Raw genomic sequence first — 16,339 nt, 5'->3', positions numbered from 1 at the left:
CTATGCGTATGATATTACTAGAAATTGACATTTAAACTTGAATGTTTGACATGGCCAGTAGTTTTAAGGGGATAGGGAATCCTGCGCTTTGTTTCTTTACTTTTCTTTTTTTAAGAACAGATACCCGAGACCAAAATTATAGACTATTACTAATTAAATAGCTATAGTTTATGTTACCTTCCCCGAGTTACCATGGATCCATGGTGTACATCACAACCCCTTAGTTTCAAAGATTAGTGAGAATTAAGCAGTATTCCGAAACACCAGGTTAGCTGTTTATTAAGTAACTATAACAGCTTCTCGGGCAACATAATCCTTTCAAGTATTGAGCTGGATTCGAGACTTAGGTATGCTATTATAGTCATCTTTAGTATAGTCGCTACCTAGGTATATTAATAATCAAGTTAGACAATAGTATAACTAGCAACTCGGGTCAAATAATTCATGTTCTCACTCTGTGCTTAAAAAACGTATCTATTTCTTCGTTGCAGCTTAAGAGTTCGACGGCTATGAAAATAAGCAAGAAATATCAACTGGCAACAGTATAGGTAGTAGGTAATAGCTTGTTTATGAAATGGCTTCCGGAGTAAAATGTGTAAAGCCTTCATTCAAGTCTTCCTTAGGACAGAGGTACGTTATCATGTCTATATTTCTTTTTTATATCTCGACTAAACTTTTCATATCCTGCCGCTTGGCATGCTTGTCTATAATTTCGTCGTATGAGCATAGACCATACATATCTGTCATCAAACGCGTAAGGTGACCTCTATCTGCCTCTAGATCCATCCGCATCACTCACTTCTTCGAGAGCAGATTCAGCGCACTGCCCGCCAGAATGAAACCCGCCTGGTCCTTGCTAACAGCGTGCTTCGTCTTGATGAGCACCTCCTCTCCGGTCTTGTGTTTCTTCACCTTAAGCGCCACCTCGCCCTTACCGCCATTTTGCAGCATCTCATATAAGCCAATTGTAGATACCTCGTCACCGGCACTAATCTTATCGTAGTCAGCCTCATCGGCGAAGGTCAGTGGTACGACACCCTGCTTCTTCAGGTTCGTCTCGTGGATACGCGCAAAGCTCTTGCAAAGCACGATTCTGGCGCCTAAGTACCGCGGCTGGAGCGCAGCGTGCTCTCGTGCGCTACCCTCTCCGTAGTTATGCTCTGCCACTACTAGCCACGGTTGCGCAGCCTCCCTCCAGCGCTTTCCTAGTTCGGGAATCGTGTGCTTGGACCCGTCTAAGTCGTAAGCAACGTTAACTTCGCCGGTCTCGGCATTTATCGCCGTGTTGAGCGTGTTCTCGCTGATATTGGGGAGATGGCCTTTATACTTCAACCAAGGACCGGCGGCGGAGATGGTGTCCGTCGTGCATTTTCCGGTGACTTTAACTAATACGCGAAGGCCTGAGAGTTCGGAGGTAGGGAAGGGGTCAAACGGTTCCAGAAGCGCAAGACGTTCCGAAGAGGGTGAAATGGCTACATCGACAGATGGGTCGGGGGCCTGGGTAAGGGGTCGAAACTGTTCTCGAGCTATCTCGAACGGCTGGGCTGGGATTTCGAGACCTGAAGGAGGTGTAAATCTGAATTCCTTGCCAGATGGGGTAGGAAGCGAGTCGGTTATAGGGTTGAAGGTGGTAGTGCCTGCGAAAGTCATGGCGGTAACAATTTCGGGCGATGCGAGGAAGTTCATAGTATCTGGGTTTCCGTCGTTGCGGCCGCGGAAGTTACGGTTATACGAGGTAAGTATAGCATTAGGGGTTCCCTTTTCGACGCCATCATGTCGTTTCCATTGACCAATGCAAGGGCCACAAGCATTTGAAAGCACAGTGCCACCAGCTTCTTTAAACGTATCTAGAGGACCGTCTCGTCGTATAGTTTCCCTAATTTGGTCACTTCCCGGCGTTATGTAGAAATCGGATGCGGGCTTTAAACCGGCCTCTATCGCCTCACGGACCATGCTCTCTACACGCGTCATATCCTCGTACGAACTGTTTGTGCAACTTCCAATCAGACCTGCTGATAGCTTGTCGGGCCAGTTTTGTTCCTGTACTGTTTGCTTAAACTGAGATAGCGGCGTAGATAGATCAGGGGTAAAGGGCCCATTGATATGAGGCTCTAGTGTGGATAAGTCGATGGTAATAACCTCGTCATATTTCGCACCAGCATCAGCCTTAAGCTGAACGATATCGGAGAACTTCTTTGCTTCCCTTGCTACGTCGTGTCGGTGTGTCGCCTCCAGATATCGCACGTGAGCGGCGTTAAAGGGGAAAATAGAGGTCGTAGCGCCAACTTCGGCGCCCATGTTACACATCGTCGAGGCGCCAGTACAGCTGAGTGTTTCTACACCAGGTCCAAAGTACTCGATAATAAACCCAGTGCCACCTCGTACCGTAAGTTGTCCCGCAAGGTTAAGAATGACATCCTTTGGTGCAGCCCAGCCACTGAGCTTGCCCTTCAGCTCTACTCCTAAAATACGAGGGGCCTTAAGTTCCCATGGCGCGCCGACGAGAGCTTCAACGGCATCAGCACCACCAACACCGATTGCTATCGTGGAAAGACCTCCAGCGTTAGGGGTGTGACTGTCAGTGCCTAGCATCATCAGGCCGGGGGCAGCGTAGTTTTCCAGGACGCTCTGGTGAATAATACCAGCACCAGGAGGCCAGAATTCGATTCCGTATTTCTTCGCCGCAGATTCTAGGAAGTCGAACACCTCCTGGTTCACCTTGATTCCCGTTTCCAAGTCGGCCTGTGCGCCTCGTTCGCCCACAATTAAGTGGTCGCAGTGAATGCTAGCCGGGATAGCTGTCGAGGGGAGATTGCAGGTCATGAACTGTAAAAGGGCCATTTGTGCTGAGGCATCCTGCATGGCAACTCGATCAGGCTTTAGCTTAAGATTTGCTGTCCCTCGAATATTTCGTCCACCATCCGTATTAGTCGTGAGGGATTCCTCGACATTATCTAAATGACTGTAGAGAATCTTCTCAGCTAGGGTAAGGGCAGCACCCTTACCCAGTACCTCTTTGACCTTTTCATAGTTCTTGGCCAACTTAAGGTACGGCGGTATTCGCGGGTTCGAAGTGTCGAATGTGGGTGTCGCAAAGGTACGTGTTAAAGGGATGCGTCCTTGGCAATTTCGAGTTAGGAGCCCCTATATACGGTATTAATTCTAGAACTAGGTGTAGTATATGAATTATACGTACTCGAAGAGGTGTGCCCCGACGGCACAGGAGATTAGCTGTCCTCATACTTTTTAATTGGCATCGCAGGAGCAAAAGCGTGCGATAAGAAATACTTTGCCGAAGAAAAAAAAAAGGGAACACTAAATTCATTGCGACAATTGACAATTCAGTCATTTTGATTGGACCACACAAAAAGTTACTTGCGATGCCGGAGCAAGTGGGGCAATGGTAAGTCCCTGTAAAATCTGGGGTACAGCAAGGACCGTATCATTAAGATGCACAGTGTAAATCTCGTTCTGGTGGATAGTATTATTTGATAATCCATTTTATTTGCGATGGGGAGTCGGGACTACGTAAAGATTTGAAAATAAAGACAGGTATGAACTAGGAAGTAGGAAGTAGGCTGATTGCTAATTTTATTTAGTAGCCTATAAAAATCGGGTTTAGGAACTTATTCAAAAATATTCTACAGGTAAACATCGAAGAACAGAAATTTGTATAACTACCATAGCGGGGTAGGGTGGGTACAGGGAACCGTTCGATAATTGAAAAACGTTCCCTGTAAAGTTTTCATACCATAACAGATGCCTCGTTCTCTATCGTGAGAATGATTCTCAAAAGGGGAACGGTTCTCTAATAGAGAACGTTCCCGGAAAAGTGGGTCCAAAAGGCTAAAAAGAGGCTAAAAAGGCTAAAAAAAGTCAAAAAACGCGGTCCTCGAACCCAGAGCTCTTGCGTTTGTGTAACATTAAATCTATTAAGGTTTAATGTTTAAAGTTTAGTGTTTAAACGTTTGAGCTAATGGGACGAGGTGGCCAATCTCATCGAATTATTTTTAAAAATTTAATTGCTTTTACCCCTTATATCCTTTACTTTCAAAAAAGAAATTTTTACTTAGAAAAAAAAAATTTTTTAAAAATTTTTTTTTTCTAAGTAAAATTGATAAGAATGCTTCCCAAAAAGGGAACGGTTCTTTAAGGGGGAATGGTTTTACACGTATCGAACGGCGGCTAGAAAGTGGGTCCAAAAATTAAGGTCTGTGACCCACTATTTTCGGATTTAGACCAATCAGAGGCCTGGAAACAGGGAACCGTTCTTTAATAGAGAACCGTTCCCTATAAATAACCGTTCTCTGAAAACCCCCATTTCCGCTATGGTAACGAGTAACTATAAGGAATGCAGACACATAATTATTTATTTTCGAGGAGCTCCTAAACTATCATATACCTACGAGTAATGAGATTTCTCTTAGACTAACATCATGGCTGTTGATTTCTACTTTAAGATAGTTTAGGTATGTTTATCAATTTTTAAGATCGACGCTTTATCTATCATTAGACACATCACTCTACTATAAAACGTATTATAATGCTCAGTATAATTATTAATACAACTTCTATATCATAGATTAGACTAGCTTCGAAAGGTGCACGCATTGTACAAAGATTAAGGGGCATATGGGAGATTACATCCATAGACAGCGGCAATGGTGAGTGCGTGATCATAACGTAATAAAGTGCCTACTGAACGACATCCGTAGATTGTAGAGATACCTAGGTAGGTAGATATGCTCATAACAGATACCTAGGGAGGCCTCTTAGAAGCTAATGCTAGGCGTGAATTAAAACATACCCAGGTATACTTTTACCTAAGGCATTCGGTCCAAATCATACCGGCTTCTAGAGATTTGCCGAATATTCCCCCGCGCTACGAAAAACCTCCTGAATATCCCTACCGGGGTCATCGTTCTATAACGCCAAGCAGTCGTAATTTCCTCCAGTCCAAGATGTATTGGGATGGACCGCCGCGTACATCCAGCTGGGGTCCCCACAGTCTCCGCATACTCTACCCCAAACCGCTCCCCGGTCTGTATAAGTTGGCGTGGAGAAATAAAAGCCGGGACGTAACCACATGTGCCGAGACAGCGGACTGGGTAGTGCACGAAGTATAGGCCGATGGAAGGGCCGATAGACCCGATTCAGTATCGGCTGGCCATCATTTTGATCTTATGACCCGCGTGATGTTTTTAGGCGTAGTTCGCCGTAAATCTCTGTTTCTCTGTTGCTGTCATACGAGTTGCAGCGGCTTCATAAATAGGAGACTCGAGGAGACGAGCTATGAATCTCTATAGGTCAGGAACCGAGCCACCGCTCTAGAATAAAGCACCTCTCAATACCACGAAGAACAATGAGCTCTCGTTTGCTCGCCTTATTGGCATTATCAGCGTGGCCTCTCAATGGCTTCTGCTTCAGCACACCTCGTGGGCCGAGACATTCACTCCTCAGCTATGCGGCCGGCAATGATTCAGGTGTCTCAGCCTATAGAGATTCTTCTCTATGTGTCAACGATAGAGTTGAAGATCTCCTTCAGCGGATGACCCTAGAGGAGAAAGCCGGTCAAATGTTCCATGCGATGCTGTTCATGGGTTCTAACGGTACACTAGATGAAGGGAGTGAAGCTGCCTTCCGGAATAGCACCGACTTCATGATCGGGGACCAATTCCTAACGCACTTTAACCTCGTTGGTGACATCACCGATGCGAGGCAGACAGCTGAGTTCTACAATCGCGTCCAACAACGAGCTCGAGAGACGCGTCTTGGAATTCCTATAACACTATCCTCTGATCCTCGACATCACTTCACCGAGAATATCGGAACTGGTTTCAACGCAGGCCGCTTCTCTCAGTGGCCCGAGACTCTCGGACTCGCCGCACTTCGAGATGCCGACTTAGTTCGGAGGTTCGCTGAGATCGCTCGCGAAGAATATCTAGCTGTTGGCCTGCGTGCTGCGCTACACCCGCAAGTGGACTTGACGACGGAGCCACGGTGGGCACGAATCGCTGGTACATTTGGTGAAGATTCGAACCTAACCGCTGAACTCCTTACGGCATATATCAAAGGCTTCCAAGGCGAGAAGTTCGGTCCTACTTCTGTAAGCACCGTGACGAAGCATTTTCCCGGCGGAGGTCCGATGGAAAACGGTGAAGACAGCCATTTCGCCTACGGGAAGAACGAGACATATCCCGGGAATAACTTCAACCACCATCTTATCCCCTTTAAGGCAGCTATTGCTGCAGGCGCCCGCCAAATGATGCCGTACTACAGCCGTCCGATTGGCACGCAGTACGAGCCTGTGGGGTTTTCGTTTAACAAGGGGATAGTCACAGACCTTCTGCGTAACGAGCTCGGATTCGAGGGCGTTGTGGTAACCGACTGGGGCTTGATTACTGATACATATATCGCTGGTCAATACATGCCTGCTCGGGCATGGGGAGTAGAGGACTTATCAGAGCTGGAGCGAGCAGCGCGCATCCTCGAAGCCGGGTGCGACCAATTCGGCGGCGAGACACGTCCTGAGCTGATCGTGCAGTTGGTCCATGAAGGCGTTATAAGCGAAGAACGCCTGGATGTCTCTGTGCGAAAGCTGCTGCGCGAAAAGTTCATCCTGGGACTTTTTGATAACCCATTCGTCGACCCGGATGCTGCCGTTCGCATTGTTGGGAATGATTATTTTACGCGCTTAGGCAATGAGGCCCAGCGTCGCTCGTACACACTGCTTACCAACAAGAATGAGACTTTACCACTTCGTAACGCTAGGCGGGAGACTAAATTCTATATTGAAGGTTTCAATGCGACTTTGCTACAAGATCGTAGTTATACGGTTGTGGACAAGCCCGAGGATGCTGATTACGCTCTTCTGCGGCTGGCAGCCCCTTACGAACCGCGACCGGGAGGGTTCGAGTCTGGATTTCATGCTGGATCTCTTGAGTTCTCAGCTGAAGAACGGGCGCGTCAAGAGGCTATATACTCGACAGTGCCGACTATTGTCGACATGATGTTAGATCGACCGGCCGCAGTGCCTGAAGTTGCAGATCAATCGGTGGCAATGCTAGCTAGCTTTGGAAGTAGCTCTGAGGCGTTCCTCGATATAATATTTGGCGTTGCTGAGCCTGAAGGCAAATTGCCGTATGACTTGCCACGTTCGAATGCAGCTGTCGAAGCGGCCATGGAAGATGTGCCGTTCGATACCAAAGACTCAGTGTTCAGATTCGGACATGGGCTAGGATACGCGGATCGGTGTGGGAAGACAGGATAAGACACCGAGTGACTGGATAACCAGTGGATTAACGATTCTAATGCTAGAAAAGGGGCATAATGAGAAGTTCTGGTTAATAGATAATCAAGTAATAATATCCAAAGAAAGAAACATACATGTTTCCCTTCTCAATACGACAATCGAGTTTTCTGAGCGTTTGATGGCTAGGAAAGTGAGAGTTTATAGGTATAGAAACCTCCTCCGTGACAATGTTGTCGCTGCACGAAGTATAACAAGTAACTTCCAACTACAACTAGTTAGCCTTTTACGTTGTGACAACATCCTACCAAGTTAGTTTTTACCACAGACAAAATCAAACAATGAATTTTTAGTTTTTGGCCAATCAAAAGTAAACATTTTCATTTTTGAGTGGATCCCAAAAAATATGAGGCTATTCAGACCCTTGTAAGGCTTACTTTTAGTATATATCCTAGCGGTCAGTCCTCGTATTACTAGCCCGTATAATCCGCATTACTCGTTTAAACCTAATGCCCTCGAGGCTATTCAGTGCGTCAAAAATTGGCTAAAAAAAGACGTTAAAATTTAGAGACTATCAGAGGCTGATTTTAACCCTATTATTAAGTTAAACAAAAGTGTCAACATCAAGTAAATAAACTTGTCTGTACTTTTTTTATTTAATTTGCGCAAGAAAAATAAAGGCGGTTTTTTGGGTTTATTTGGTTTGTTGGAAATGCTGATTATAAGTCCCTAACGGTTTGCTACATAGTTTTGTGCGATAAACTCTACCAAACAAGATCAATACAATTATATACATATTACAAAAGGCAACCCCGCTGGCTACACAATAGCCCTAAGTTTACGACCGATATAATTGGTTATATCCCCACTTTAATCCGTAAATTCTATATTTTTTAATTAAATACATCTTTTTACCACCCCACTACTTTAAATACCTTTTATTAAATGCATCGTTTTAATGCCATACCTCACTTTAAAAAAATTATTATATCTTATATAACTATAACATTAACCACACATACCACACCCTTTTACAAACCATTACAAATTATCTTAAATTTTAAATTTTTAATATTTTTTTAACTATATACATTTCACGTTATTACGCCATTTAAACTGTTAAAAATAATTTATTATATATTTTACTATTAAAAATATATACTTTATTATTTTACGTTTATTATATATTATGGTTTAATTTTAATCTTTTTTTTTTATATTACAACTTTACCGGTTTAATTTAACGTTATTAAAATAAAAAATTAAAATAAATATAAATTTTTTAAATAAACACATAATACAATAATATTATTTAATAATAATAAATAAAAATAATATTTTAAAATTTATTTATATATATAACACTTTTTATTTTTACTTATTTATTATAAATATTTAAATCGTTTTTAATTCTCGGTTTTATTTAATCTTTTACCTTTATAACTACAAACATTTAAAATCTTTAATTAATTCATTTACTTATACATTAAACTTTTTTTAATCATTATTTAAATTATTATTATTATTATTATCTTTCGCTTAAAATAAAATCATTTAATTTAAACATTTAATTTATTATTAAAATTATTTATTATATAAATAAAATATACAATAAATTCATTTTTCGTCCGCTTATCACTATTATTATAATTAATATTAAATTTAATAAAATAAAATTTTTTAAAACATTTATAATCAAAAATTTATAATATATTTTATTTTTATTACCGTTTTATATATATTTATATTAACAATATATATAAAACCTACTATATTAAATATAATAAAAATATATTATATTATTAACATTAATTTAATTAACCAAATAATTAATATTACCAATTTTATCTTTAACAAATTTAATATTAAATAATTTTAACTTATTTTTAAGCCATTTTTTAATATTAATAAAATTTCCAAAAAATTTAACCATATTAATTTTTACTTCATTAACAAAATCTTTATATTAATTATAATAACATTTTTACTCCACACTATATAAATTTAAAATTTACAATTAAAAAATTTACATATATATTTTAAATCAAAAAAAAACTTATATAATCAAATAATAAAAAAATATAAAACTAATAAATTAACTTAATATATACCTATTATAATAAAACAAAATAATAATAACAATACAAATAAAATTATTAAAAACATATATATAATTATCTTTTACCTTTTTATTAAAACGTAATTACATAAAAATAAACACATAATTTAACATAATAAAATTTATTACATTAACTATATTTAAAACTTTTAATATAATAAAATTAATAAATTAATTTTTTCCCATAAAATATAAAATACCTTTAAAACATTAAAGAAATCCAATTTTATTAACAATTATAATATAATTTTTTTTTTTTTCGTAAACTTATTAATTACAGTTAAATTTTCGTCTACATTAATAAAAAATATATATCGCAATAATTTTTATATAACTAATATTTTAATCAATCATTTTTTACCAATTTAATAATTATTATATAATATAACTTTTTTTATTTAATTCATTTTATTAAATATAAAAATTTAATGGTTTTTTAAATTTTTATAAATTATTAATAATAAAATTATTTAAATTTAAAAGCTTTATAAATGAATTATATTAATAATGCCAAATTTTTAAATATAAAATAAAAGTTTATTTAGTTAATATAATCGTAAACAAATTTAATCTTAATTATTATAAAATTTAAATACTTATTTTTCTTAAAAATAAATACTTAATTTAAAATATTTTAATTATAACTTTATTTTTAACTTTCTTTTTTATTAATATTTATAATATATTAATACATTTTTTTTTATAACCATTTAATTTTTCAAATTTTTTTTATTTAATATAATATATTTAAATTATTTAATTAATATTTTCTTATTTTTACAATATATCTTTTATTAAATAAATTTTATTTATTTATTATATATAATTTATAATTTACTTATTTAAATATTAAAAAAGTAACATTAACTATTATATTTTAAATAATATAATATTAAAAATCTTATTATTTACAAATATAATATATTACATTTAGTTTTTTTAATCCTTTTAATTAATAACGTTAACTTACATATATTTGCCTATTATTTAATATAAAAATAATATTTTCCTTTTAAAATTCTTATCTTTTTTCTTCCTTTTTTTTTCTTTTTTTTTACACTATTAAAATTCTTATAATATTTTATTTTACTTACTTTTTTTATTATTATATTATATTATTATAATATTTTTTAATTATTTAATTATATTTTTATTTATTTAAATTAATTTGGTAAAAATAATATACTTTTAAAAAATGCCATATTAATTATATATTAATAAAATAATAATTTATCTTTATTTAATAAATAATAAAAGTATAAAGGATTTAAATAAAATTAAAATTTATTACAATTTAATTTATTATATATTAAATATATTTTTATTAATTATTAAAATTATTAACTTATTTATTTTAACTAACGTTAAAATTATTATATATTATAACTATTATAGCTATAATATAACTTATAATTTTATAAATATTATTTATTTCTTTATATTTTATTTATTATTATAATATTAATATCTTATATAACATTATTATATTTAATATAATATTTTAAATCATATATAAAAACATTTTTAAATTTAAAAATATATTTAAATTTTCTTAATATCATTATATTATTATTATATTAATAATTAATATAATATAATTATATTTAATAAAATTTAAATTAATTATATTTTATATTTATAAATTAATATGTTTAAATAGTAAAATATTGTTTAAAATCTAATGGTTATTTATGAAATTTATTTTAAAATTAATAAAAATAGTAAATTAGGTAATAATATAATTTTAAATAAATATAAAATAATTTATATAAGATAATAAGAAATTATTTTAAAGCTTAACACGCTTTTTTAACCGTTTCGGTATATTACTTATCGTATGGTTTTTAAGTCGAAAAAATATAATATTGTTGGTTTAATGTATATCAAAATTAATTTATTTATTAAACGTTTTTTATTTATTATGTCAACGCTAAATATAAAAGATATTAATAAAGAAAAAAAAAGTATAATTTATTAAATTTGGTATAATTATATATAAAATTAATTTAAAATAAAAATAAAAAAATAATTATATGTTTTTATAATATAAAGTTTTTATTATTCTTTAATTTTAATCTTATTTATATTAAATTTTTTGGTTTAATTATTAAAGTTAAATAAATAAAAGGTTAAATTAATTTTATAAATTATTATTATTTTTTCATTTAATTTCATTAACCAATTAATTCTTACCTTTATTTTAAACAGTAAATATAATAATATCCAATAATCTTTATTAATAAGTAATAAAAAATAAAATTTATTTAAGGTAATTAATTTACTTAATTGTATATAAATAGCTATAAAATCAACTTTTATTTTATTTAATTATTTTACTATTAAACTTAAAAATACCTTTGGTAAAATTTAACCTTATATTTTAAATTCTATAATGGCAAATATTAAAATAAATATAAATCTTTTTTTATTAAATAATTTTAAATATATAAAGAATTAATTTTCTTTTATTATATATACCTTAAATAAAAATAAAGGTAAAAAGCCTTTAAATAAATTTTAAAAATATATATTTTGTATAATAAAAAATAATATAAAAATAACTTTTGGTAGTTTTGTTATAAAGAAAATGTCTAAATTTAATATATAAATTATAGCTTAAAAATTTAAAAAAAATTCCTTAACCGTATATTTAACACCGTTTATTATTTTTAATCCTTAATAATAATTTTTTGTTAATGTTATAAATATATTTTTTGTTAATAATAAATAAATTAATATTTTAAGATTTAAATTATTTATAATATTAAAAACTTATTATATTATTTCGATTTTATTTTTTCTTAAATATTTAAATATATAATAAAAAAGAAAAATATAAACTTTTTATTTCCATCTTTTAATAAATATAATAATTACTTGCAAATTTATTATATACCTTATTACATTTAATAAAATAATAGTTTTATAATTAATATTTAATTTAATTTTGCTTAACGCTATTATTTTAACGTTTAATATATCGGCATTTTTTTCTATTTAAATTCCATATTTTAATCTTTTAAAAAAACTAATAAATTTACTATTTATTATTTTTATCTATTTATTTAAAATAATAATTATATTAAATTTTTCCTAAAGTTTATAATTTAATAAATGTTTTTTATTTTTAATTTAAAATAGTTTATTTATTTTTTTATATGTTTTCTTATTAATTACTTTTTTTAAATATAACATAAATATTCCTTAAACTAGTTTAAATTAATAGAAATTATTATATAAAATAATAATAAATATATTACCAAAATTTTTTTCAAATATATCTTTTACTTTTTAAAATTATAAATATATTTAATATAAATCTATTTCGTTTATTATATTACATTTATTAATTATTAAAATATCGATTTATTTTCAAGTAGTTTTTTTTTTATTTAATATTTTACCAAAGCTTATTATAAATAACCTAATAATTAAATATATTATTATTTTATTAATATAAATACTAATATAACCTAAAATTGCGGTTAACTTTATCTTTTTCCGTTTTCCTTTTAAACTTAAAACTTTTAATTAAAATTTTAATTATAACGCTTTTATTTATTCCTCCTTTACTTTTTAAATAAAATAATAATAATTTATTGATTTAAAAAAGATTTTTAAAAATATAAATATAATTATTTACTTTTATAACATAAAATTAATTTATTTTATCCAAATATTAAAATATTATATTTAATGTAATAAATTATTTCATATTTAAACCTTTTTTTTAAACTAACGCTTAATTTATTTAAAACTATATAACATTAATATAATAATTTATAGTAATAGTAATTAACTTTTTTAATTATTAATACAAATTAAATTTATTTATTAATTATATAAAATCTTTATTTATGTTAAATATTTATTTATTTATAAATAAATTTATAATTTATATTTTATTTATATTTAAATCATTATTTTATATATTTCTTTAATTAATATTAATAACTTCTTTATATAAATCAATATTTATATTCTTTAAGATTTTATTATTTAATAATTTTAACTTTATTTTCCAATCTTTAATTTAATTTAAAATAATATAATTAATAAGTTTATATCTTGTTAAAAAATTTCTTATATTTAAATTATTAATTAAAGTTTAATAAAAATGTAATTTATTTTTAATAAATAAATCGAAAATCTTAATCAAATTACTAATTTAAAATTACCGTAAAAATAATACGATTAATGGTTTAAATAATAGTATTTTAAATATATTGTTTAAAATAATTTTAAAAAAAATAAATATTTATTTAATATTTTTTATTTTATTTATGTCCTTTTCTTTTAACTCTTTTTATTATTATTTATTATTTCTCCCGCCGTTAATAATTTCGTTTTAATTAACGCGGACATTTTAAAATTTCGCATCCCTAATAGTGTTTTTTTTTAATTTTTTTAATAATTAGAAATTATTATTAATAAATTATAATTTAAAATTTAATCATTATTTTAATAATTACCAAAAATTAGTTAAATTCTTTTCGTTTTTAATAAACAATATTTCTTAAAATATAAATAAACCAAAAAATATAACAATATTTTAACCATAAATGGTTTCTTTTTTAAAATTAAGTAAAAATTTACCTATTAATAAAAATATTTTAATTTTACGCCTAATAATAATTTTCTAGCAAAATTAACTGTTTATTAAACTTTTATCGAAAATAATATATTAATTTGTTTAATTTTTAATATTTCTTTATTTTTTTATACTTTAAAATTTAAATTGTATAATAATATTTATTATTAATGTATAATTATATAAGCATATATTTTTTAAAATTTATCCACGTTGTTAATATATATTAAATAAACTAAACTTAATATTATTAATTTTATTTATAAAGATTGTTAATTTTATTTACAGTTTTAAATTAATTTATAATTTAATTAAAACCAAATTTTAGAAATAAGACCAATAACGTTTAATAATCCAATATAAAATATCGAAATAAATTTAACGCCAATTAAATTTAAAGCAATAATATATATTATAACCAAGAATATAATTGTATATATTAATTAAAAAAAGTTTATAATCGGAAAAAATCTTATTAAATATTTAAATTATAAAATTTTAAACAATTTCTTCTTTATTTACACCATTAATCCAATCTAAATTTTTCCATAAAATATCAAAATATATAATTAATAATATAAAACGTTAATATGTTAATAATAATAATTTGGTTATATAATTAATAATATAATAAAATAAAAATAATATTTATAATTTTATAAAAATTATTATAAAATCATGGTTATGTTTTAATATAACGGCAATAATTTTATTTTAATGTATATAATGTTAACTACTTTTTTTAATATATAAAACGCTTTTATTATTAATAAAGGTTTTATTATTTAACACTTACAACTATTTAAATTAACATTTCCTTTTTTTTCTTTAATTTTTTTATTTACAGCTTTTAATATTATTATATTTATAATAAATAGTTGTATATTGGTGGTATTAAACAGCCGTTATTACAAATTATGTCTTATTTTTCCATTTAATTTTAAATTAAATTAGGTTTTTTTATAAATATTTTTTTAATTAAAAATGGATATATTTATACAACTTAATTTAAAATATCTTATTATTAAAATCTTTTTAAAAATATTTATCAATTTATAATAAAAAACGATTAATTTTTTCGTTATTTTTTTCTAATATATTATTAATAAATATTTTAGTTTTAATATTACCGTAATATTAAAAAAAGTTATGTAAGTAAAATGTACTTTTTCCATTTATTTTAATTATACCAAAATATTAACTTATAAGTCCAAATATGTTGTTTATAATGGGTATATAAATTAATTAATTAAAAAATATTTATAAATATTAATAAAATTATATAATTAATATGATAAAGTTTTAATTAATCTTTTTAATAATAATGTATTATTTTTTAAATATAAATTTGTTTAATTATTATTAAATTTTTTTAATATATTTAAAATTGTAAAAGTGTCGGCTTATTTTTATATAAATAAAAGAAGATATATTATTTAAATTAATGGTAAATTAAATAATAAATAAGCCATATTTTACAAATAAATTTTTAATTATATTTTATTAATGAACTTTTTTTTCATTTAATAAAAACTATTATTGTTTAAAAATAATAATTTATTTAAAAAAAGTTAACATATTTAAGTTATTAAATTGTTTATATTATTTAAATTCTTTTTTAATTAAAAAGAATTCTTTTTATGTAAATAATTTTATTATTTATTAAATTTAAATAAATAAAAATTTTTTAACTTAAACTTTATTAATTTAAACATTATTATTTTTTATAATTTGATTAAAGATTAAGAAAAGGAAAATTAAATAAGTTATTATAAATCTTCCGTATTATTTAAACTTAATAATTATTTAAATTTTTAAATTAAAATTTTTTTTATTATTTTTTAAATTTTATCTTTAATTATTATTTAATAGTATTAATCTTTCCCATCCATAAAATAAAATCTTAATAAAAATTAAAATAAAATAATAAAAATCTTTAATATTTATAAATTTATTTTTTAAAGATACTTTTAAATATAATTGTTTTTTTAAAGTATGATATTTTATAATGTTAATAGAAATTTGCTTAACAATATTACCATCAGTTTATTAAATATTATTTATATATTAATTATTTTTAAGATAAATAATTTATTTAAAGACAAAATTATTATTAATATTTACGTTAATTGTTAATTAAAGGTTTTCTACTTATATTTTAATTCGAAATAATTATTAAATAAATAATATTTTATAAATATTATTAACTTAATCATTAATAAAAAAGAAAAATCCTAAAAATATAATTATTAATAATATTTTAAATTACTTTTTTTCTTTTAATATATTATTATTTTGTAAATTACGTTTTAAAAACGGTTTAAATTCTTGCAAAAACATTTATCTTATATTGCTTATTTTACGTATAATTTATATTTAA

The 16,339-nt window shown here is 28.1% G+C and overlaps 2 protein-coding genes across 2 annotated transcripts; one reads left to right on the top strand and one right to left on the bottom strand.

Annotated features, from left to right (window-relative positions):
• Positions 1-795: 795 nt before the first annotated feature.
• Positions 796-3,241, bottom strand: F4817DRAFT_319285 (aconitate hydratase; the record flags this gene model as incomplete). Its single annotated transcript, XM_049301040.1, has 2 exons — positions 796-3,144; positions 3,197-3,241. 2 exons carry the CDS (start codon positions 3,239-3,241, stop codon positions 796-798), a joined length of 2,394 nt encoding a protein of 797 aa, XP_049155737.1.
• Positions 3,242-4,739: 1,498 nt separating this feature from the next.
• F4817DRAFT_348158 (glycoside hydrolase family 3 protein) lies at positions 4,740-7,671 on the top strand. The gene is made up of 3 exons (XM_049304653.1): positions 4,740-7,313; positions 7,387-7,517; positions 7,573-7,671. Exon 1 carries the CDS (start codon positions 5,363-5,365, stop codon positions 7,268-7,270), a length of 1,908 nt encoding a protein of 635 aa, XP_049155736.1. The 5' UTR covers positions 4,740-5,362; the 3' UTR covers positions 7,271-7,313; positions 7,387-7,517; positions 7,573-7,671.
• Positions 7,672-16,339: the final 8,668 nt, after the last annotated feature.

Source organism: Daldinia loculata, assembly GCF_022478755.1.
Source record: "Daldinia loculata strain CBS 113971 unplaced genomic scaffold F4817scaffold_57, whole genome shotgun sequence".
Lineage (NCBI taxonomy): Eukaryota > Fungi > Ascomycota > Sordariomycetes > Xylariales > Hypoxylaceae > Daldinia > Daldinia loculata.
This window is presented reverse-complemented; position numbering and strand designations above follow the sequence as displayed.

Bases quoted from the DNA above. Each gene is read 5' to 3' on its own strand.
- F4817DRAFT_348158 (XM_049304653.1), top strand. From the start codon at position 5,363: ATGAGCTCTCGTTTGCTCGCCTTATTGGCATTATCAGCGTGGCCTCTC.